This window comes from Curcuma longa, chromosome 15 (assembly GCF_044706935.1).
Source record: "Curcuma longa cultivar G26 ecotype Majalengka, Jawa Barat chromosome 15, ITB_CL_G26_1.1, whole genome shotgun sequence".
Taxonomy (NCBI): Eukaryota; Viridiplantae; Streptophyta; class Magnoliopsida; order Zingiberales; family Zingiberaceae; genus Curcuma; species Curcuma longa.
Window position 1 is genome coordinate 4,777,042 of NC_133875.1, and position 24,129 is coordinate 4,801,170.

At 42.3% G+C, this 24,129-nt stretch overlaps 3 protein-coding genes, 1 long non-coding RNA gene and 1 pseudogene across 5 annotated transcripts; 2 read left to right on the top strand and 3 right to left on the bottom strand.

Moving 5' to 3' along the window:
• Positions 1-578: 578 nt before the first annotated feature.
• On the bottom strand, positions 579-3,442 carry LOC141846674 (putative phytol kinase 1, chloroplastic). The gene is made up of 6 exons (XM_074734712.1): positions 3,301-3,442; positions 1,475-1,542; positions 1,265-1,396; positions 1,073-1,188; positions 885-999; positions 579-792 (listed from the first exon to the last, which is right to left on the bottom strand). Exons 2-6 carry the CDS (start codon positions 1,495-1,497, stop codon positions 606-608), a joined length of 573 nt encoding a protein of 190 aa, XP_074590813.1. The 5' UTR covers positions 1,498-1,542; positions 3,301-3,442; the 3' UTR covers positions 579-605.
• A 3,989-nt stretch (positions 3,443-7,431) lies between these two features.
• On the top strand, positions 7,432-10,796 carry LOC141846189 (AP2-like ethylene-responsive transcription factor TOE3). Of its 2 annotated transcripts, none has more exons than XM_074734187.1 (10): positions 7,432-8,190; positions 8,298-8,323; positions 8,444-8,474; positions 8,545-8,632; positions 8,711-8,856; positions 8,932-8,976; positions 9,064-9,155; positions 9,533-9,660; positions 9,774-9,971; positions 10,317-10,796. In XM_074734187.1, the coding sequence occupies exons 1-10, from the start codon at positions 7,730-7,732 to the stop codon at positions 10,488-10,490; spliced, it is 1,389 nt and encodes a 462-aa protein (XP_074590288.1). In that variant the 5' UTR covers positions 7,432-7,729; the 3' UTR covers positions 10,491-10,796. The 2 variants fall into 2 exon arrangements, with proteins under 2 accessions (XP_074590288.1, XP_074590290.1); XM_074734189.1 differs by having other exon boundaries at positions 9,542-9,660.
• A 473-nt stretch (positions 10,797-11,269) lies between these two features.
• LOC141846287 (protein RER1A-like) lies at positions 11,270-14,771 on the top strand. The gene is made up of 3 exons (XM_074734298.1): positions 11,270-11,701; positions 14,186-14,366; positions 14,447-14,771. The coding sequence occupies exons 1-3, from the start codon at positions 11,322-11,324 to the stop codon at positions 14,501-14,503; spliced, it is 618 nt and encodes a 205-aa protein (XP_074590399.1). The 5' UTR covers positions 11,270-11,321; the 3' UTR covers positions 14,504-14,771.
• Positions 14,772-15,580: 809 nt separating this feature from the next.
• Positions 15,581-18,895, bottom strand: LOC141846755 (uncharacterized). The gene is made up of 6 exons (XR_012603357.1): positions 18,863-18,895; positions 17,851-17,941; positions 17,580-17,675; positions 16,239-16,307; positions 15,758-16,055; positions 15,581-15,662 (listed from the first exon to the last, which is right to left on the bottom strand). It is a non-coding gene; the product is annotated as an uncharacterized LOC141846755 (long non-coding RNA).
• A 2,216-nt stretch (positions 18,896-21,111) lies between these two features.
• Positions 21,112-23,016, bottom strand: LOC141846602 (gallate 1-beta-glucosyltransferase-like; annotated as a pseudogene).
• Positions 23,017-24,129: the final 1,113 nt, after the last annotated feature.

Below are 24,129 nucleotides of genomic sequence, written 5' to 3' on the forward strand. Positions count from 1 at the left end.
GCCGCCAGATGTCGCCGCGCCGTCCGACCACGGCCTCGGCTGCGATCAACGCGCCACTCGTCGGTGCTTTGGCCGATGTCGAATTCCGACAGGATAGTGACCAGAATCCGATGAATTTGATCGGAAACAGCCGCCCCCCCCACTGCGCGACCACTGTGGACGGCGATCGGGCCAAATTCCGACCTAATCGCGGTCGAAATCTACCCGATCGCCATCCACAATGGCCACACCGTTTCTGGCCGAATCGCAGTCGTAAATGGCACTGCCACTGTGGACCCTATTTTTAGCCGAATTCCGGCCACTGTCAAGCCGAAATCTTCAGCCGAAAACGGCGCGCCACTGTGGACCCTATTTTCGGTCAAATTCCGACCACTATCCAATCCGAATCCAATGCCGGACGGAACACTGGCGAGCGGCGCGTCGATCGCGCCCGAGGCGACGGCCGACGATGGCCGAACGGCACGGCGAGGGCAGCGGCAGCAGCGGTGGATCGTGGGTGTCGCGACCGGGTCGCGGATTCCTCGTCACGCAACGTAGCATCTCTTTTAACTAAATTTGATAAATTGCAAAGTCTCATGTTCAAGCACAAGCTGAAGATGATGAGTTTATGGCCCAAGAAGAAGGAGAGCTGATAACATGGTCGTTAAAGGAACAGATATATTGTCGTCCACGACATGGCTGAATGGAAGAGACTCCACCACTGTGGCTGCTAGAGAGATCAATGCGACTCTTGCTACCATCTCCGGCCGGTCGAAATGGAAGTAGCCGAAAGCTGAGAAGTAGTAGAGCATCCTACAATTTACAAGTCAGATGTCAACAACTGGAAGATCTGTAAAATGTATTACTGAGTCGATATTCTTCTTCGTATTGCGATATCGATCTACCCGACAGAGAAGAGGAAGCCAAATGCAAACATGGAAATGCTCCCAGCCCAGCTCTTCTCCTGATTATAAGGAAGCTTGGTCGTCCCATACCTTCTGCCAACTATATCAGCAAACCCTGCAGATATTGAACACCAATCTGATAGGAACCCGAAGAGTCGAAGAGAAACTAAGAAGGACTGTGGAATTACCATCACCGCCGCTCATCATTGCCAACGATACAATTCCGACGGGAGAATCACGCCAAAACACAAGAACACAGAGCAACAATACGATGACGAAATACAGTGGACCTCGGAGCAATTCCCTGCAAAGAATTGCCTGTGAATGAGGTGGAGGTTGCAAACAATGTCAAGAACAAGTATACAACGTTAGTAGGTTACTCTGGTTTTCCTCCCCTTGAGATGGACTTAACTAGACTTTCATCAGTGAAAATTTGGAGGCCGTAGCTTAAAAGCCTGATGCAGTTCAAAAGAGGAACCACTGCAGCGAAATATCGCGCCTCCGCTGACATGCTGTGTGTCCATCAGTTTCATGCCATCAGACTTGCCATGGAAATTTAACATATTAGGGAAATGAAAGCAGTTTCTTACCTGAAAAATGGCCAAGTGGCCATGTATAGGAGCCCAGACAATACATGAACGATCTTCCTGCTCAAGCTCTGTGACAGTTACAAGAATCAGATACTTTCCGACATAAACAAGCATTGTTTTAGCACAGGTGCCTATTTTAACAATCTCTCTGATTTCTTGCTCTTCCAGTGTCTTGTAGCATTAGTTTCTGTGAGATAAATTGCAAGTTCCATGATTCTGTTTCCGTTTTTGTCTTTATTTGTTCGAACTGGAATAGTTAACATGATAGTAAACAGTTGACAAATAGCTGTGGTGAAATTCAGTATTGATGTCAAAAGATGGCTTTAGCTAGGAAATAGAAATCCAAGTATCGGTCCTCGAGGTAGAAGTTGAAAGTTACTTGAACCAAACAAGGTATCTTTTTATCAGTCAGAATCATAGAGAAAACAAGAAGTTACAGCAGTTAAGGTGTGTCACCTACAGAAAATTAAAGATGATTGTTACTGTGTTAATCCTCCACAAGGGTTTTGCCAGACAAAGCTACACCGATAACAAGCCTCATAGTCTCCAAACAAATTCACATCAAATCAATTGCAATATAATTATCCAAACTCTCTGTTGAAATTCTGCAAACTGAAATGCTCGAAACTCAAATTCTTAGAAAATAAAACCAAATCAAACTGATATGAAGATATAATTCACATTGATCCAGGTTAGCATAATTATTATTCTTTGTAAAAGTATTCGCATATTTGAAAGTAATATTATTATATAATGGAAGTATCAAATTAGTTAAAAACTATAAACCTCATTTTCAATTCCATTAGTCTTTCATTAAAGAAAAACTGCATTCATACCTGCCCGACCTAAATTAAACTAAACTGAGAAATAGATGAACCAAATAGGATTGTTGTTTTAATTCAACCAAACTAATGAACACTCCTAGGGAGTTAAACTGTGGTGTAAAAAGAAAAGAAAATTAAATTTTAAATATTTCAGTCAGGTTTGAAAGAAGATTGTTGAGTATAAGATGTCACCTTGTAAATGCCCTTAGTTTTTAAAATGAGGCAACATGAACACATCAGGAAAAATGCTGACTTTGCAAAGAATGATAACATATATAGAAAGATTCAAATCACTAAAATCCACCTGTCTCGTGTATCACTCTTCTATTTGTCAACTAATGAAACAAGTTCTTAACAAAAAACACTTGTAAGATAGGCTAATAACTTGAACATTTCTTGAAAATGTTTATTCTGCAAAAGATCCTTCCAATAGTAACTTGCAAAATATAGAGAAAAATTTAGGCCATTGGTCATGACCATCCATAGACTATCAAAGGAAATACCTAGCATTCACTTATTCATGTGGAAAAGCTATTCGCAAGCAAGTTCGAATTCAGAAGCTGAGGAGGTGGCTAACATTAACTACATCAAAAGAGCTTCTTATATATAGAAAAACTAGTCCCATGAAACAGGAAGCAACTACTAAACCTGAACTTACAGTCAGAGCAAATGTTATTTCAACAAAGAGTTCGATCGTGCCAATGCTGTCTAACTAGCTTTGAGATTATAAGCACGCATCATGCTCAAAAACTTATTCGTAAGAGAAACATGGGAGCATAGATCTGTTGTTTTAAGATGAAAAGGCAGTCCTAGGCCACAGCATAAATGAAAATTCCAAAATCCAAAGGAACTTCAAGACAAATATAAAGAATTTGGCAATCACTCATTAGGTGAATGAAACGAACACACAAAGATCAAGCAATCGAGTACTTAAGCAACGATCATAGGACGAGAGTTTCTAGCTACAATCCGAAAAAATTTGCGGAAAAAGGAGCGAGTGACCTTTTGGATGAGGTTCCGCTCTGTTAGGGCATCGATGGAGCGCACGAGGCAGTAAGCGCCGGAGAAGGAGAAGATCGTGGCAGCGGCGTCCTGAAGCAGCGCTCGGGCGACCACTCGGCCTCGAAGGCGCAGGTGAGCGGGGGAGGGGGGTGGCGGCGGGGAGGCGACGGACGTGAGACTTCTAGGGAAAGGGGGTGGCCCGGAGTTGGAAAGGGCCAACGGAAGCGCGGCGGGGAAAAGGGGCCATACACGCCGCACCCTCCCGGCCATAAAGGAGGAAGGAGGAGGAGGAGGAGGAGGAGGAGGAGGATAACACGGCGGCGGTGGCGCTCCTGAACGCTGCTCCCATGCGGCGCGCGGCCAGGCTGTCCGTCGAACTGTGTAGCTGCACAAGCGGTGAAGAGGAGGAGCTAGCGCCGGGGGCGGATGCGGGTCGCACGAATCTCAAAGCATCAAACGTAGGGTCAGGCTATTCCCAAATCGATCAGTACCGTAGTCGACGATTTAAAATTCATAACATAATAAATTTATAATAATTACCGAATTTGACAACCACAAAAAAAATTATGCAAAAAATGAAAAAAAAACAACCTCATTCAAAATAGCCAAAAAAAAAAATTTAATTTATACATGACTTAAATTAAATAAATATATTTGTTCATCATAAAATCTTTTATTGCAAAAATTAACGATTCAACTAATATTATAATTCAATTTCATTTTTAGAAACTTATCTTAAATCTGTATTTAATTTATTAATATATATATATATATATATATATATATATCCTGCGCGACTTATATATATACTCACCACCGTTGTCGCCGTCCCGTCTGGCCATATCGACCATCAGGCGCGATCGACACGCAATTTGCTGGCGCTCTGTATATCCGAATTTGGTCGAAATTCAATGATAATTTATATCCGGCGCCCTACACTATTGGTCGTGTTTCTGACTAAATTCGTCAGATTCCGACCACTATCCGTTTGGAATCCGCCATCAGACGGAGCGTCGGTGAGCAATGCGTCGATCACCCTATAATGGCGGTGGCCGACCACAGCCGACGGTGGGTCAGAGGTGTCACGCATGAGTCACACACGGGATAAATCGCTAGGATATCAATTCTATATATATATATATATATATATATATACCTACTGCGCGAATCCCCGTCCGCGAACCGTGCGCGACACCCGACCCACGCCCTGTCCGGCTCCGCCGTCCGGCCACCTCGTCACTTTGACCGCGATCGACGCGCCGGCGCATCGACCGCTCATTCCGGCGGCGGTGACCGGACGGCCGATAATGGCCGGAATCCGCAGCTCTGCCACCCACAGCCACTGCCGCCGCGATTTCATCGCCGTCCGGCCATCTCCGGCCGCCGGACCAGGCCCGATCGACGCGCCATCGTCGGCGCGTCGCGGCCAGATTCGGCTGTCAAATCGCGATCGGAGACTGGCCGAGGAAGGACCAACGTGCGACGCCAATCCTTCCTCACCTGGTCTCTGACCACGATTTGGCAGAAATCCAACCATGATTTGGTCGGAATCTGGCGCCTGACACTGTCGGCCAAATCGCAATCGACAATGGCGGTGAGCAGGCGCAGATCGTGTTTCCGAGTAAATTCATCGGATTCCGGCCATATCCGGCCGCCGAATCCACCACCACAAGGAGCGCCGACCAGCGGCGCGTCGATCACGCCCGGAGCGGTAGCCGGTGGTGGCCGGATGACGCGGTGACAGTGGGCGATGGGTAGGAGGTGTAGCGCACAGGTCACGCGGGATAAGTCATGTGACATATATATATATATATATTCAATAATGCTTTTTGGGTTTGTTCATCCGTAGTAAATGGGTACCACTCATGCAAGGCAATAATTGAAGGAGGTGGCCTCTTTTATAAATTTGTTATATTTATTGTTACCAAGTACATATGCTTTGTTGGTGTCACGTAGTTATGTGAATTTGTTTGCATCCACTTGTTTCTTCTACCATTTCATATATTTTCTATATTTTGGAATTACCTTAATTTGTCACCCTTAATATCATTTAATTCCCAAAGTAAAATTTTATGTATTGATCTAATCTGAGATCAAGAATGGACTGACTCATTGATGTATCCGTAATTGAGTTCTTTTGATAGGTGGGATGCAAGTCAGATTGGCTTCTGTTGGGTTGGCTTCCATCAGGTCTTGTGATTATGAGTCGGTAGTTGTCGAACCGAATCATACAAGGACTCCATTGAAGGTTTCTAAGATCACGACTGAAAGGATAAAAAAAAGATTAAATGAGAGACCAAGATAGATCTTGATGAAACCACTCTGACATTCAAATCAGAAAAGAGGAGATGACAAAGTAAAAAATAATAATGCTCAATATCATACATTGTATCTTTTAATGCTGCTATCATTATCTTATATAGGGAGTGATGAGGTGGTCAGAATCCTCAAATAATGTACCTTTTTCCTCTTCACCAAAGGACACGACTTTTCTATAACCGACGCTATTGTAATTGTCATGTCACGTCTGAATTTTTGCTAGTTGGGCTTAACTTGGATGTGACTGGGCTGACTCGGGTCGAGATCGGCCATGAGTCGGTTGACTTGACTCGAGTTCAATCATGAGTCAAATAAAATGATCCGAGTTCGACTATGAGTTAAATTGAACTTGACCTGAGTGCATTAACTAAGTCTTGGATCTGATTGATTGGAGTTGAACTCGAAAGAGTTGGTCTGACTGAACTTGAATTCATCTCGAATTGATCAGGATCCACATTGACCGAGTTTTGAATCTGCGACCTCTGTTATCTCTATCACATCATGTAAGAATACAAGATCTTGATCATGAATTTGATATGGCGACATGGAACCATTTTTTTTTTATAAAAAAACAAAAGTCAATGACCAATTCAAAATTCTAGGGGTGAAATTGGAGGAGGCATCCTGTTTTTTCCTCATCTCTTGTTCTTGTTTGATAGTAATTTCCTCTAAAACATAACTTTGTAAACAATAATGGCGATAGATTGACCATCTTTACCTCGTCCCCTAAGTGGAAGCTTGACCCACTTCTAGCGGTCTTGTCTTGCAATATATTTGGAAATGTTTCCTTTTTCTCCCCTTTATTCCCCATCCATATCTCCATCAATGTTTGGTGGTGGAGGCATGCATTAAAGAACAACTTGAACATTTTCCCTCAAACAATTACAGTGCAATGTGACACTCAACCAATCGCTTGGTCTCAATGGAGGAGCAAAGTTTAATGGCGAGACAAGGAAACCAGTGCTACTTGTGTCATTAGCTCAAAGAAAGATTAGATATTTGCTAAAAAGAAGAGAAAGAGACAATTAGTTCAATGTTGGAGATATTTCATTAGTCTATTTTTTTTTCTTTTCTTTCCACTTTTGTCTGTTTGTTGTCCATGATGATGATGCTTGGGTTCATAATTGCTCTTGGATTCCCCAAACAAGCGTCTTTGCAAAGTTGGGATTTTTGAATTGGTTAAAAGAAAGGTCTTAATTTGGTGTTACTGGTTGAATTTACCATGTAGTTTGCTTGTAGCTTTGCATTAATGGAGTTTTTTTTTGGATTGTATGAGAGTTCTAGTCGCAGAGATATTTGCCAAAAGAAGCAAAAAAAGTAAGAGTGGAAAGTGAAAATTTTGGAGCAGGAGCTTCAATGGATTATTACTCCATCAATTCAAACTCACCGAGTGATGGATGAAAAGTTTCAGAAAAGGAAATGGCACGATTATGGTAAGAGAAAGAGGAGTTCTTCTCAGAGATGATTGAGATTAGGAGGGAAGGTAACGAGTCACTGTCCTGCGAGTGCGTCGACGAGACATTCATCGAGCTTTTCGATTTGGTTAATGTGGGACGGCAATAGTAAGGAAGTAACCATGCCCGCCCTTCCTTTTCCCCATTTTCCACCATCATCGAGAAAAGTGGTGTGGAGCTGTTGAGTCACAGTGAGGTGACAGGAGCTGCAGACACCAAAAGGAATCATCGTATAAAGATGGAAGGGAAGGCAGGATGGAAGAGCAGAAGGCATATCTGAAGGCGGTAACCGCCTAAAGGTGGTAAGCATCCCTTGCTGAGGAAATGAATGCTCCTCCGCCTGTTTGGATTTGTTTCTTTGATGTTGTTGATCGTTAATGGCAAAAATGTTTGGTAAAGCTGCTACCTTTGGAGGCTTCGGAGTTGCTCTCTGTCTTGATTTGGGAAAGGGGGAGTATAAATGAGGAGATGGGTGGGGGTTTGAATGGAAGATGCTACTCTTGATTAGGTTTTTTGTGTTCTGTTCTTGGATGGTGTCGATCTTTAGATGGCAAAGTGGTTTGATTTGGTAGGGAGGAGATAGGTGGAGCAGGGAGTGGATCTTTGGGAGGAGGTAGGGTTACAAGTTCGTTCGATTTTTGTCGAGGCAAATCGAGATGGATGGGAAGTGGAATCTCAACGAGCTGGCCGCTGGGGAGGAGAGCGGCGACGGCGACGGCGGCGGCGGCTCCCGTTCCTCTAGTACGGCCTCCGCGGGCGGCGGAGAGGAGGAAGAAACGAGGCCCGATGCTTGCGTCTCCTCCGGCTCCGAGGTCGACGCTTTCGAGGAGGGGGAAGCCGAAGCCGAATCCGGCCCCGCCGCCATGAGAATCTTCGGGTTCTCCATCTCCGGCCGCCGCGACGAGAGTTCCGCCGCCGAACCAGAACCCTACGTTGTGACCCGCCAGTTCTTTCCTGAGGGAGGGGATGGTTCGTCGTCGGAGCCGGTCGTGGTCTGCAGGGCGGCGGAGGAGCCCCAGGCCATGAAGAAGAACCGGCGAGGGCCGCGGTCGAGGAGCTCTCAGTTCCGGGGCGTCACCTTCTACAGAAGGACCGGCCGATGGGAATCCCATATCTGGTTAGCTTCTTCCTCCTTTCCCATGTCTGCAAACCCTAGCTGATGGTTGGATTTCTGGAATTTGGATTCAATTCAACACTTTGAGGCTATTCTGGATTGCTTTGCAGGGATTGTGGAAAGCAAGTTTACCTTGGTATGTATGTATGTATGCATGAAATGATCGAAAGGTTTTGCTTTGTTTCTTGTTTTGGGATCGAAACCCTAAATGTTGAAGCTTGCTGCTGATCTGTTGCTCTCTCATATGCCTCTGTAGGTGGTTTTGATACAGCACATGCTGCGGCAAGGTTTGATTCGTGTACTCCCCTTCTTGTTGCTTCATTCATTGATTCTTCATCTAAAGAGATCTCAATGCAGGGCCTACGACCGAGCTGCGATCAAGTTTCGGGGACTAGAAGCAGATATCAACTTCAATCTGGATGATTACATGGGTGGTCAAGAACAGGTGGGGGTGCTTTCAGTGACCATGAACAGTTTGATGAACTTGAACTGAAAAACTGAAATTTCTTTGGCTTATTGCAAGATGAGCAATCTCACTAAGGAAGAGTTTGTTCATGCTCTTCGACGCGAGAGCACGAGCTACCCTAGAGGAAGCTCCAAGTACCGGGGAGTGACCTTGCACAAATGTGGCAAGTGGGAAGCAAGAATGGGGCAGTTCCTCGGTAAAAAGTATACTTCTTCTATGCTTCAGTTCTTTCTTATGTTTCATAGTAAGATAAATGATATTGTTGTTTGTGATCTCAGATATGTGTATCTAGGTCTCTTTGACACCGAAATTGAAGCTGCTAGGTACCTAAAAATCTCATTTTTTGGGGGTGTTTTCCCTGTTTGAGTATATCGTTGCGGTACTGTATGATGCTTATTTCAAATTTTCAGAGCTTATGACAAGGCTGCAATCAAATGCAATGGAAAGGATGCCGCGACAAACTTCGATCCTAGCATCTATAAGGAGGAGTTCAGTGCATCCAGTAAGTTTTTTCAAGTGACTACTTTAGTCTGCCTCAACTTTGTCCATTTTGTGGTTTGTTCACTGCAATTCAAACTTGCAATCTGTAGTCACTTGCACCATATGATGCCATGACCATTTCTCACCAAATTTCGATCGGAAAATATAACCACCACCACTGAGTGAAACACTCGCGCATGATCTGTGGCAATTTTCATTTGTAATATGACTAGTGTGATTTATCAGAGGTAGCTATCCATTTGATTACAAACTTGAATGCCAAACTTGCATTTTCAAAGTTTCAGAAACATATATGCTAGAAAACGAAGCGAACTTAGGAGCCAAACTGAAATGTTCCCATCGTTAGCCAAGTTATCGAAAACTAATTGCGGAATAAAGGTCTTGCAGCAAGCCATGGCCAGCTCGAACACAATCTTGACTTGAGTTTGGGGGGATCAGGATCGAGGGGTAGTGCTACTAAGCCAGCAATCTTCGAGTCCCAGTGGAACAGAAACACTAAATCAAAGGTATACTATGCTTACCAGGCAATCCCCTCAGTCTCTGTATTCATTTCAGTTTGCTAAAGAAAACGATATAATTGCGTGCCGGTGCCAGTTAATGTTAGTGTTATTTCTACTAGTTTGACGACAAGCTCAAGCTGCCCGAGCCGAAATACAACACTAGCAGCATCCCACACTACAATGGCCACATCAAATCTCTGTTTATCCACAACATTAATGAGCGCTCCAAGTTCCGGCCACCGGCCGACACGAATGTTCGACTTTCCTCGCCATTCCAGTTCACTCCAGGCCCCTTGAATTTTCCTACCTCCATTCCAGTAAGCTTCCTCTAATAGAACACTATGCTGTTTGTGTCTCTTTATTGCATTTAAGCTAAGCTGATCATGTTTGGCTAAAAGTTATAGATCACAAAGGAAGATTGAAACTGAAATATACTGATCAGATTAAGATGGTACATCTCAAAACATGGTACAAATTGCAGAAACAGCAGCATAAAAGTGAATTAACTGAATATGATTACAGAACATTTATGCTTACTGTAGGGCTTTCGGTGTAGAGTTTGTGCAGTTCGATTTGGTTTCGATTCAATTTTGATTCGTCCTGATCAACTAGCCACTCCGCGAACCTTTAACTCATCTGTTGGCTTGTCGATGTTGATGCAGTATGCGAGAAGCAGCAATGGAGAAGGCTTCATCTACAACTTCATGGCAAGCAACAACAGACCCTTTTGGATTGGTGAAGGATCAGCAGCAGGAATAAACCATCACCTGCCACCGAGCAATCCTTCATCATCCACAATGGTTTTGCAGCATCATCAGGATTCCCACCACAAGTAGTGGTAGCATCAGAGTGGCCTACATCTCCATCTTTCACCAGGCACAAACAAAACTGGAGAAGAACAGCTCGAGATCGAACGAGAAGCAAGCTGGCCGGCCGACCGACCGACCGACCGACCGACGACTCTTCTTCTGCAGCTCAATGACTTTCTTTCTCCCGTTCCTTTTCACTTTCAGATATTCAGGAACCACTGAAACATCGCATGAATCATCAATCCTTTTTTAGATCTCTCTGTCAGTAATGAGACAGCATGAACTGCAAAGGCAACAATTGAAGGAAGGCCTTCTTCCTCTTTCTGAAAGTGCCAAGTTGATCGATAGTGTTCTTATTGTAAGTGTTTGTTTCTTTTGAATGATAGTTTAAATCCAACTAAATTAAGCTTAAACTATAGTTTCAGCTCCATTTAAGCTTATTTTTCAAAATATTTTTTGATTGATAATCACTCAATGATCAAATTATAAATGTACTTTGCAATTTTGTATGATAAGTGAAGAATTCATTAGAAGCATTAAACAAATTTATTAGTTTATGTAAAATTTAATTATAAATTTATTATAATATGTTTAAAAAAATAATATAAGTTTTATGTATCATAAGGATAATAATATTATTAATTGAGCTCGATGAGTATATTAAAAGGGGGCATAATCAGATTTAATTAAAAAATAGGATGAATTTAAAAAAAGGTAAATCAGGTGTTAAATTTGCGAATTGGTACAAGAAATTTAAGAGAATTCTTAATTAATCCCGACTGAATTCATTGTCCCGAAATAGAGAGAGAGAGAGAGAGAGAGAGAGAGAGGGGCAGGCGAAAGGATCGGGCGGCAGCGATGATGGATCCAGCGAGCGGCGGCGACGGTGGAGGCGAAGGCGGAGGGTTGTCGTGGGCTCTATCGGCGTGGAGCTTGGGGGTTTCCCGGCGGTACCAGCACCTGCTCGACAAGGCCACGCCTTACGTGCTCCGGCGCTGGGTCTGGCTGGCGGCGCTGGCACTTGCCTACGCCATCCGCGTTTTGATCGCCCAGGGTTTCTACGTCGTGACCTACGCCCTCGGAATCTACGTCCTCAACCTGTTGATCGGCTTCCTTTCGCCCCAGGTAGATCCCGAGATCCAGGCGCTCGTCGATGATGGCGCCGGTCCCTCCCTGCCCACCCGCTCCTCGGATGAGTTCCGACCTTTCGTCCGGCGCCTCCCCGAGTTCAAATTCTGGTAAGTCTCGTGCTCCATCAGACCTTTCGTCTTCCTTCTTGTTTTTGAACGGGATTTGACCTCGCGATCCTTGTCTGAGTAATGATTTCTAAGGATTAGACCTTGATTCTCGTTAGATGAAAAGTTGAAATTTTAATGCCAATGTTGAATTCCATTTTTTTTTGTCCGACGAGTTGTTGAATTGATCACTTGTATCTATCCATTCAAGAGAACTGTTAGCGTTTATTCTACTTTTGCTACGAATGTGAAGAAGTTTCTCACGTATGTTATATGGATCAGAAGGCACAGGATCGACTAAAAGGATAGCGACTAGAGACATTAGGATACTTGCACTAAATCAGCCACAGATATGAGTGTCAGCCTTCCTCTCAGCAAATTTTCTTCAGACCTCTGCAATGCCACAATTAATTGCCATGATAGATCTCTTATTCACATTCCCTGGATTCCACTTGTCAAAGTACTATCTTTTCATTTTCCACTGTCAACTTTGGGTAAACGACCTCCCTTATCAAAGTAATCTTAAGAACTCAGTTATCAGGTTTTGGTACTTCTGCCCCATTAGCCTAAAATGAATCTGTTGAACTATCATGGGTTGATGAATCCCTACATGATGCAATTGCTTGATGAATGTTGTCCATTTATGCTTGTTTGTAAAATCAAGTGGGGTTATCAATTTTTGGGATTCTTCCCATCTTTGGTTTTGTAGGATAAAAGAAGTGCACTGGATGAATTTGTTTTTTTTTTCACACTTCAAAAAAGTAGACTATGGAAATCCAAAAGTTCAGTTTTTGGTATCAAATTATTTGAAGAGAAAATAATAATATGCCCTTGCATTTTTATTATTATGTCTTTTGGATGCATAATTTGGTTTTTGTAACAGTGCTGATGCAATTCTTCAAGGAAAAATCTATCTGCCTCCCATTTACTCTCATCTAAGCATCTTTGATGTCATCTTATAGATGCCATACAATAAATTTGTTATTAACGTGTTTGCAAAGTTTAGACAAAGCTTAAAAGTAATTTCAACAAAGGATAGAGTTACACTAAGGGGATGTGCTCACTACATGACATGGGAAAAAATGGAAGTTTCTGTACTGTAATTAAAATTGTACTTATAATTTCCTATTTTTTAAATGTTTTGTTACTCTTCCATCATTGTTGATGGTCATGGGTACCTACATAGTTGTCTAAATCATGCTTTAAATTTTAGTGTTAGATTAATATGTCAGTATATTGAACGTTTGCAGATTTGTTTATAATACATGCATCTACTATATGTTTTTATGATATCCCAAAGTTGTTACTCATGCTCAGGAATTTGAGATTTAGTGTGTCATGAGTATAAGGTTGTTTAATGGGATCATTTGGAGGTGGAGTGGGAGTGTAAAAACAAGGTAAAATAGTGAAAACATAGTAATTTGAAGAATGAAGGCAACAGAGCACCAGACTTATTCCTTATCCAAAGAAGGCTGTATGTAGTATCTCAGAAGCAAATGAGTAATTTATTTCTTTTCTTCTCAAGTATTCGAGCATAAGAAGAACAAGGATACATAGTTGTTAGTAAGTTACTTCTTGGTGCACAATTTATTCCAAATCTGGTGGTGAAGATTGGAAGGTGGATCAGGAGTAGCCTACTTGGCTGAGCTTTGATGTCATTTGACATAGCACAAGCAAAGTGTGTGCCTCAGTAGGTGGTCCCACATCTTAACTTGATACAGGAAAAACTGTGTTTGTCTCTGCTGTTGATCTGAAAGCGATGTGTCTAAAATGGTATAATATTGTCCATTTTGGATCCACGCCCTCATGGTTTTATTTTTTGGCTTTATCAAAAGACCTCATACCAATATAGATATTTTATCTTATAAAACAAAGGTGGGAGCCCCTCCTAATGGTCCCAACGGATATAACGGTGATCCTAGGACAATTCTCCACATGGAACACATGCCCTTCTGATACCACTAGTTAGATCTTTGCATTCCTTAATCGCCAAAAGATTCCTTACAATAACTCTATCTCCTAAGACTTAGTTTAAATAAGTTAGGCATTGCAGTTATTGAGTGGGGGTGAGAATGCCACAGGGGGAAGGCTCCCCTTCTAGAAATAGTAAAACTAAAAATATTAAATATTAAATATTTCATTGTAAGTTTAATTCTAGATCATGTACTAATTTATTTTACTAAATGGCTACAAGTTATGTCATGGCACAACCTCATGCTTCAACATGGATGGAATGTATTGTTCCTGCTATAGAGGGCATTGCATTAAAGGGGCTAAGTGCTTTCTTATTTCTAAAGGAGCTAGGAGGATCCACAGTTTCAAGATGGATCAACATGTCATTTTTGCATATTGGATTACTTTTACTATGGTTGGACAACAGTTGTCCATCCAAATCCTTGCCAGATTGCTATTTACCATCTGACTGGAATGGTTGTACAATTGCATTGGTTCTTGTCTCTTGATTCTGATAACCTTCAAAATGTGCAGGTATTCCATTACTAAAGCTTTTTGCGTCGCCTTCGTGCTGACATTCTTCAGCGTGTTTGATGTGCCCGTGTTTTGGCCTATTCTACTCTTTTACTGGTTGGTGCTGTTCACGGTCACAATGAAGAGACAGATTCTCCACATGATCAAGTACAAATATGTTCCGTTCACTTTCGGGAAGCAGGTAATCTCGAAACTTCAACTGTCGAAGTAAGTACTTCCATTGCTCTTCAGTAGCCTGACCAGTGGTCTTACTTATCCCAGCGTTACACTAGCAAGAAACCAGCCTCTTCCGACGACGCGGGTCTTTCTAGTAACTGAATAAGTGATTAACTTCTAAGCATCCCAAGGGTGAAGGCTATGTTGGAAGAAGAGGAAAGTCATTTGCATTCTTCCATCCGTCTGTGTTTGGAGAGCTGATATTAGTTTGCTGTTTCAGGCAGGCTTAGTGAAAAAGATGGTTTCTGATTGGCATTTTTGTTCTCTCTTTTATCTACTGTAACACTGAAGTTTGAACACCCAGAAACAGTATGCTTATTAGATTGTGTAACTACTGGAAATGTTAAAGTTCATCTTCTATATTTTTGAATCTCTCTGTTGGTAAATGATCAAACAGATAAATAATGGTTTGTTTACCATCTTGGCATTCTACATGTTTAGGGTTATCTTAATGAACTGCTTCAAGTTCATCCAGTACTTTTCTCAGTTAATCTGCTGTTTTATACAAGAACAAAACCTGAAGGAAACCGATTAGTTTATGAAGAATGTCTGGATGCTAGCTTTTAATTATTTGAAGATCTTTCTTGTACTAAGGCAATCTTTGAGATGTTAATTGTAGATCCTTTGGAAGACAGTATATTCACACCGAATTCAAACTTACTGTAAATCTTTTGTACAAGTTACAAGATAATTATCAGAACTATCTGCTCTTTTGTGTCTCAGTTTATGGAACAAATCAGTTATTAGACATCCTGTGCCACCTTTTGGAACAACCGAACCACATTTGACAATGAAATGTACTTGGAACAAATTCAAAGATTCACAACAATTCATTACCTTGAATGCTTCAAAACTTCGGCTAATCTTTTAGGTAGAACCACCGAAACAAAGCTTCATCTCTATTAACTCCTTGATTCCTTCTCAAGACTACCCAGAAGGTTCATCACTCTATCTTGCGATTTCATTTACATCGCCACCCGATTCCTTTGAAACGAGCCGAAGTTCATTTGAAAGTAGTGATGCATCATCACTGAGTTTGTCAATCCCTCAGTGTAAGATTTGCTAGCTGAAGTACAAGCTCAGAATGTATCTAGTTGGGTTGAAACCAATAAGAATCACTGCAAGCAAAATAAAATGGCCATGAGAAATAAGAAGAGGAACAAAATTATCCAAAATCATAACAACTTACTGAGAGGGAATAGGATGATCACAAGTCCAATTGGATACAAAAAGAAGGTTGTTTTGTCCAAAAATGGAAGAACTGGTACAAAAAAATTTGGCTAGTGAAGTCCAATTTACGAAAGTACAAAGCTGTAAAAAAAAATGTAATTGACAAGGTAATAATGTGCTGCTTACCATCGTAGCCGAGGAAATTCAAATAATTATAGTAGGCAATGGCCACCATGAAGAGTAGGTTTGACACCAGCATTGGGAAGAAACCATGCACCACCAGGAGAGGTGATATGAAGTATTGAAGCACTGAAAGCAATCAGCACCTGATGGAGACACTGTTTGGAAACAATATTTTTGGGTCTCTGGCCAAAACTCTGTATCAGGTCAAAACTTTGAACCTTTATTACAAGGCACCCAAAATGTAAATCCTTAGCAATTGGCATAACATCCCCATGTTTGCATGTGCAGATCCTTTGCTAATCTAGATTGCAAAAGGGTTCATTAAACTAAGCCAATATTTAAACAGCAAGTTTTCATGACCATTGTTATTTTTCCATAAGAAATCAACTTGAGTAAATGATTATCAGAAAGTAGCTGCTATTTCTATTTATAAAAAATTGGCAAGTAACAGATTCATCAACATGAAGAAAAGTTTATGAGATACCATTCAACCGGTTGCTCTACAACATGACTGCTTGTTGCCTCTTCGCGCATGTATGTATTCGTCAGAAACCTACATCAAACCAAAAACAATAGCTAGATAGAGTACACGGGGCAGTTTATTTAAAAACAACATCTAAACATGTACACACTTCTGAAAGTGCATAATATTGATTCTTGACCGGCAGTAAACCTGTCTGACATTGATTAGCCTTGCATAATGTGCATGCCATTAGGTTGTGTTTACTACTGGAGAAGGCTAGGGAGAGAAAAGAAGAGGGAAACCAAAACTTCACCATTTATTAACAGGAAACATCAAAGCCCATGAGTCCCTTGTGAGCCTTCGTGCCTTTGTAACAATAGTCTCCCTTTGATCCTCTCTATCCACCTTGAGCACTTCTTTCCTTTTTCCAATCTCTTTATGAAAATATGGTCTCCCTCTGATACCTCTGTCCTTGAACACTTTTTCCTTTTTTAATTTCTTCTCTTCAAGAAAACATCTACAAAATGAAAGATCTCTCTTTCCTTTCTTGTTCATTTCATATCCCTACCTCTTAGCTCCTTTCCTAATTTCCATTACTATAAAGGAATACTTATGTTAATGGCAGTTAATGGAACTCCATCAGATACACTGTAACTGTATGTTATAGTAATTTTTGCAACCGACTTTAATTTAGCATTTCTAGTAACAAAAAGCTTATTTTAGTTGGAGAGATATCATAACAGCAGTTACAAGAAGAGTCAAAAGATCCAAATTGATCTTCAAGGTACCAACATAAGAGGTTGTGACCAGCAGCTGACAGGATGAACGATAAAGAAACCATGATCTAGTACCATACTTGTGAACATGGTTTCAATAATGACCCTTTTCTGTTAATAGATGAGAAATATCATGAATTGAAGTCGAAGTTTGAACCTACAGCTTTTATCATCCAAATGTGCATTAGCATTCTGTTCAATCTTTCATTAGAAGGCATCACCTAAAACAACTAATAGAGATTGTTACAAATGCATATATGGAACAAATCTCATCACTGAAAAATGTTGTGACATCATTTGCTGGCATACAAAGCTAACTACCAACATAATCTCTCTTGCGCAAGGCAGAATATATAGTTTATATTAGACCAACAATAGCAGCCAAACCATATTTGAAATTTCAAAGGCTTCCAGTGTATGACTTAACAGTAGAAACAAAGAAATCAATTACTATCTCGGGAGCAATTAATGAAAATAATTGCATATAAGATTGATATTTGCAAATATCATAGAGGTTTAGAAAAAGCACACGGCACTAGTCAAGATTTTTTTTTCAACAATAGCAATAAGTCAAAGAAATTCTTACCAACAACACGTCGCCAAAATAGTTCCCGCTAACAAGAAATGGAAGAAAGCAACTGAAATAATGGTGAAGACAGAATTAACCAAATTCTCACCATACCTAAACACAAGAATGTTTGCTATTTAGTTTCAGAAAAATTAGATCCTATACAAACTAAGATAAAAACTATGCCTTAACAGTTTGATGAATTATACATGTATTTCACCAGAACTCCCCGATAATTATAAGTTGATAAGATTGAATTAAAGAGGTGAATAGAAAACAGTCAACTTACGCAGCACAATAAGCTGAAGTAGCAACTATCAAGAATATACACAAGATCACAGCAAAAGCAGGATCATCCCTAGCCCAATGATTCTTTGTTTCTACACACATTGGGAAACAATAAAAAATATTGATGGTTTTTAGCAAACAACAATCAACAGAAAGATGGCACCATATAGACAAATTGGTAATCAAAATGTCAATCTATAAGTCTGAGCATAATATTGTTTATGAGATAGAGCGATAAAACTAGGACCAATCAAACAGCCTTTAGGAAAACTAGGGGTCTCACTGAACAAGCAAAATAGGAAACAAACAGCTAATGATATGTCCAGAATATAGATCTTGTGTTTAAATGGGATGAGTCAAATCAATCAGAACTCATGTGGGAAGTGGTAGAGGGAGACTTAAGAACTAGAAACTCAATGGATGTAAGGTAACATGGGAGGTTGCTCTGCCTATGGCATATAGCAAGAACAGATGCATACTAACACCAAAAAAAATCGAAAATTAAAATTTGTAGTTGGTGGTAAGTATCAAGGATTCAAGTCTTAGTCCATGTTGCATGATATGTGCAGAACATACAGTCATAGCCATGTTGAGCACATCTTGTCTTGATATACCTCATGTATCCAGAACTGACCACTGGTGCCTCCATGACAGATCTGATTGAGAAGGAAATGGGACAAGGTCTATTGTGAAGAGCAGTGGCAACGAGGGTCAAAGCAAAACAAGAAATTCTTTTAACTTCTATGATACTGTAATTTGTAACCAGAATTCAATGTAGCAAGTTTATGCTCTTCTTTTAAGAATCTTTAATGAAACAAGATAAAAAAGTTAATGAACCAAAACAGAACAATAGAAAGAAATAAATCAACATATCGATATGCAACAGAAATCGATAATGTAAGATAGTAAGAATATCTTACATTATGGTAGATAACTAAATAATACATTGACACTGATAATAAACCAATTAAAACTAGATACAAGGCTGTTAATTGGAAAGTTTAAAAACTCACGTTTATGGTACTTTGTGTGCTGATAGCTATCTTCCAAAGGTAATGCCCACATGTAGAAACACCATAAACATCAATAAGAAACTCTTAATATAACATAAAAAGACAAAACAATTTTTTTCCCAAAAGGTATAGAAAATTAATTAACTAAATGCATTGCAATTTATTTTTCAAAATTGGTTAGTCAAAATCAACCTGTTACAAGTTCATGATCATATGTAATGCAGATAGCAATTGTCAGTTATGTTGGGTGGTTGCAGTGTGGCCCCCAGAGCATGGTTGAGTTGGTTAGCGTGAGACAAACTTGCTGAAGTGGACTATATGCGAATGAGACAATGCCCTCCCTGTAATGGTCAATTGCAGTTTCCGATTTACCTCCTCACAGACAGAACTGACCATGATTCCACCTTTTGCTGCGGTTGTAGTGTGACCATAAATATGACCACACTATATGCAATGAACAGATGGCTTTACAACTGGTGACTGCTATGAAAAGTTAAGTTATAAATAGCATTGATATGCAACAAATGCTACAAAAAGCAGGTGAAAGATCAACAAGAAAGACAATATAATCTATCAAATGTTTCTCCCAATCAAGTCATCCATGATCAGACAACTTAAACAATTGATGACTTTTTTTCCTTGCAATTTGCCTTCCCAGTTGCTTAAAGATAATGGAGAAGTTTTGGTATATCCACCAATTTTTTAATCTTTCCATTTAGGACTACATAATTCAAATTTCACTTGATTCGTCAATTTATCCTTCCATTTAGAACTAAACAATGAAAAATTCAATTAATTTTTCAAATTCTTCCTTTCCCTCCTTTTAGCTGGTGTTTCTGAAATGTGAAAGCTAATAAGAGACACTCAGATGTCAAGTTTGCCCTCGGAAATATCTTTTTCAAACTTCCAAGGCTCACATTTTGTAAAGAATTTCTGCAACAAGTGGGACACCGTCGCGGCGACTTCGGGTTGTAACTCAGGGACCCGCAGTTCGATCCTCAGCTACGGTGTATTTGCGGCCCCAAATGGGAAACGCCGGGTTCTGAGCACCGATTTACGCGATCGTGGCGGCCGAAAACCGGAGGAGGCGACCACCCTAGAGGTCGCTACTGGGATTATCATTTTTTTTTTCATGGATGTTCATTAAATGATTGCTATTTTCTTGTCTGGGGGAAACTTGGGGCTCTGCCCCAGGAGCCCCTCCGGTTCCGATCTAAGCGATTCCAGCCACCGCCCTCAAAGCGAACACATCGCAGCTCCCGCTAGCAGCACTACGATCGAAAAAGATGGCGATCCGGTGACCTCCCTCTGCCTCCCCGGGCCAGATCCAACAGACACATCCTCCGATCACCACCGCCACTCCACCCACCACCCGCAACCAGCACACGCCGCGGAGTTCCTATCTGTGATGAGCGAGATGATCCGGAAACAGGGGCGGTGCTTCATCTAGGTCGGTCGTTGTCGGCTGCTTTTCCAGAAGCCGTCAGGTCAGAACCGCTTGCTTTTGCATTTAATGCCATTAATCATCAATTTAATGCCCTGCACATGCTATGCTTCGACAATTATGTACTTAAAATTCCTCTAACTACTACCATTATGATTATAATCATTATAATACAAAAGAGTTTAACTAAAATTAACTATTATAATTATACAGAAGAAATTGATATTCTGCGCGTCACTCTCGTGCACGTCAGGTTGATCACCATCAATCAGGTCGTTTGTACAGAAAAAAAAATCACTATAGCTTCTCTGCGTCGTCGGCGACCCGCCGCTGTCGCCTCATCGTCCGGCCACCGTCGGCCGTTGGATGCGCAACTCACCGACGCCGGATTGGTGGCCGGACGCGTCGATCGGAATCCGATCGAATTGTCGGATTCCGATCGGATCACGACCGGAGATCGGTCGGAATCTAGCGCAATTTAGTCGGAAATGCGCCGACAGTAGCCGTTGGGCACATTCTCGATCAAATCGCGATCGAATTCCGGCCAAATCCGATGCCGGAATGTGACCGACAGGGGAAGGATCGGTTGGGGAAGGCGGTGATCGGACGGCGGCGCGACGACGACGGTCGGAAGCTGAGAGGGTCGAGACTGTGTCACGCAGTTCGGCTCGGTTCAATTACATCCCTAATTATAACACAAAAGAGTTTAACTAAAATTAACTATTATAATTATAATCATCGATCTCACACTTTATAAATATATATAAAAAATAAGGAATATTCTTTTTAAATTTTGAGTGAGAAATGGTAATTGCCAAAATGTTTATTGAGTTTTTAATGGTGGTATCATAAAATACAAAGGATTCCTAATATAAGCACGCGCACGGCACGTGTTTCGTTCCCTTGTTAATTAGTATTTCGCGCGTATTTTAACTAGTTAAACGAAAATTTAGTTGAAGAAGTTGGGGGCCACTCAATTCGTCGCCGGCGCCGCCATCTTCCTTATCTCGTCGACGAAGGCTTTGATGTGGCGGTCCGACGAGCCGCCCTCCGATTCCGCCTTCACCGACGCTTCCTTCCACTCCTCCGCGCGCCTCCTTGTCGCCTCCGCCGTCTCCCCGTCGGTGACGGCCTTCACGCACCGCTCCACTTCCGCCCTACTCGCCGGCAGCGGCAGCCTCACCCCGACCCCGCACGCCTCCACCAGCATCTTCGCGTCCGGCACCTGGTCGCCGAACTGCGGGTACGCCACCACCGGCACCCCCGCGGTGAGCGCCTCCAGCGTGGAGTTCCACCCGCAGTGCGTCAGGAAGCACGCCACGGCCTCGTGCGCCAGCACGCGCTCCTGCGGGCTCCATTCCACCAGCAGTCCGATCCCCTCCGCCGCCACCGCCTCTGCGAATCCCGCTGGCAGTCGATCCCGCGCGTCTCTCCGCACCACCCACAGGAACGGCCGCCCGCTCTGCTTCAGGCCCCAGGCCATTTCCTCCATCTCCTCCTCGCTCAGCACCACAACGCTTCCCACCGAGACGTACACCACCGAGCGCGGCGGATGCCGCCCCAGCCACTCGATTGACTCCTCCGCGGCCTTGAACAGGTCCGCCCTGACCTCCCCGTTGCCAATACCCTTCGATCCGCCTTCCTCCTGCGGCGGATCGGTCAGCGGCCCGACGGGGATGAGGACTTGGCGATGGGCGATCGCCTCGATGACTTCGTGCTCGAGCTCTTCGAAGGTGTTGGCGAACACCCACGAGGCGTTCGACAAATTGCCGAACTGCTCCAAGATCACATTTTTGAGCATCTGATACGGCGATGTCGGGAGGAGGAAGGTGGGGAGGTCCTCCGGCCGCAGCGGAGGCAGGCCGGGGAGTTGGACGGTGACGTCGGGGTCGTCCTCTGAAGGGAAGGCGGCGAGGGCGTGGCGGCAGTGGTAGTAGATGGAGAAGACGGCGGCGGACTGGACCCAGAGGACGCCGCTCGGAAGGCCGAGCTCGGCGGCGACGTCGAGGACCCAGGGGATGAAAGGGTTGTTGATGATGCAGGCGACGGGGACGTCCTGGCGGCGGACGAGCGCCGCAAGTGCAGGAGGGCACGCGGAACGGAGGGCCGACATGAACAAGTCGAGGTCGTCGCGCGCGGGGTCGTCGGGGGCCAAGCCGTCGGCGAAGAACTCGAAGCGGATGAATCCGCGACCGACGGGGGTGGGGTCGGCGAGTCTACCGGCGTCGACGCGGCGGCCGACATGCGGCGGCCGACATGGTCAGTCGAGCAGAGCGTGACCAGCACACCTTCAGCTGCAACGCGCTTCGCGAAGCGAAGCAGCGGGTTGAGGTGGCCCTGGCCCGTAAAGGACACCATGACGACGTGGGGCATCCTCGAAGCCTCTCCGGCGCCTCCTTCCTCCGTGCCCGCCATCGCCATGGCCACCACAATCACAAGGTCCTCTCCTCCTCCTCCTCCTCCTCCTCAATTACGTTTACTTGAAGTGATTAAGAATCAATTTATAGAAAAAGTAGTAGCAGAAGAAGAAAGCAATCCATCTCCATGGCTCATTCGTTCAAGGATTACCCAAATCAAATTGACTTCTTATTTCCAAAAAAAACTAAGAAATCGTATACGACTATATGTTCTTCATTGGCCTCTACCATAGCAAACAATTACTATAAACCTAAGAGAACATGCATGGAATCCACCTCTTGGTGAGGAGAGCAGTGACGTCGTAATGCAGCAGGGAGTGTCTTATCTTCTCCTCCCTACCTCTTAACCACTCGTCTACGATCTCTCTCTGTTTTTTAGTTTTGTTTAGTCAAAATTGGTTTTTGTTTTCTTGTGAGTGATGACATTCATGAGAGCAGAGCTGCCAGTCCCTCTCAGCGTCTTCCTGCTGTCCTAAACTTGATGGGGGAAAGATTCTCGAGGTGATCGGAATTGGTCCTTCATTTCCTTGCATTTGTCACTCTCGTAGTGTTTGTTTGTGATTGTTAGATTAGATTTTGGTGAATCTGATTGAAATTCATGTTATTATATTGCGAGAATGGAAATTTCTCTCCAAAGTCATTGTTTGAGATTGATGCTTCAGTTTCAGCCATAAACAAGTGTCCATAGCATTCTCTTTCAAATGCCACGCTTTTCAACATGATGTCATTCCAAGCTTATTATTATTATTATTATTATGTGATTAAGTTGTTTTTAGATTTAGATAATAAGTGCATAATTTAAGATAGTAAATGTTAGTAAATGATGTTAAACTTATCAGTTATTTGGAAAATCAGTGAATTCATTCCACTGCAATGATGCAAAACCACTGATTTACAAACATTGTCAGAAACTGGAGAAAGTATTCAATTATTGCTGCTGAAGTCCTCTTCTAAGATGCTTCCCGAGGCAAAACCTTTATTTTGATTTTAAACTTCTTTTTTTTTCATACTGTTTAATGGTAAGGAAGGTTGTATCTATGGGTGCAAATTAATCAAGCCGATTCACGAATTTTTTGAATCAATTTGAATAATATTTGATTCGTATTTGAAATTATCGAATTCGAACTAAACTCGAACATGTTCGATAATTTTTCAAGCCGAATTCGAATATATAATATTGTGTTTGATTTTTTAAAGAAACACGATACTTATCAATAATTCAAATCGAATTTGAATAAATTAAGACATTTTGAATTAAAATTTGATTATGCTTGAATTAAGGTTCGAATTGACTCGAATTTGAATTATATTTTGAATTATCAAATTTGATTTGAACCAAAATTATTGATATTTTTGAGCATGTTTCGAGCTCGAATTCAAATATATATATATATATATTTTTATTA

Coding starts and splice junctions, on each gene's coding strand:
- LOC141846674 (XM_074734712.1), bottom strand. CDS start 1,497: ATGGCCACTTGGCCATTTTTCAG. Junction 1,397..1,474: donor GCCACTTGGCCATTTTTCAG/GTAAGAAACTGC, acceptor ATGGACACACAG/CATGTCAGCGGAGGCGCGAT. Junction 1,189..1,264: donor TCAAGGGGAGGAAAACCAGA/GTAACCTACTAA, acceptor AATTCTTTGCAG/GGAATTGCTCCGAGGTCCAC.
- LOC141846189 (XM_074734187.1), top strand. CDS start 7,730: ATGGATGGGAAGTGGAATCTCAACGAGCTGGCCGCTGGGGAGGAGAGC. Junction 8,475..8,544: donor ACAGCACATGCTGCGGCAAG/GTTTGATTCGTG, acceptor ATCTCAATGCAG/GGCCTACGACCGAGCTGCGA. Junction 8,977..9,063: donor ACCGAAATTGAAGCTGCTAG/GTACCTAAAAAT, acceptor TCAAATTTTCAG/AGCTTATGACAAGGCTGCAA.
- LOC141846287 (XM_074734298.1), top strand. CDS start 11,322: ATGATGGATCCAGCGAGCGGCGGCGACGGTGGAGGCGAAGGCGGAGGG. Junction 11,702..14,185: donor CTCCCCGAGTTCAAATTCTG/GTAAGTCTCGTG, acceptor CAAAATGTGCAG/GTATTCCATTACTAAAGCTT. Junction 14,367..14,446: donor CGTTCACTTTCGGGAAGCAG/GTAATCTCGAAA, acceptor TACTTATCCCAG/CGTTACACTAGCAAGAAACC.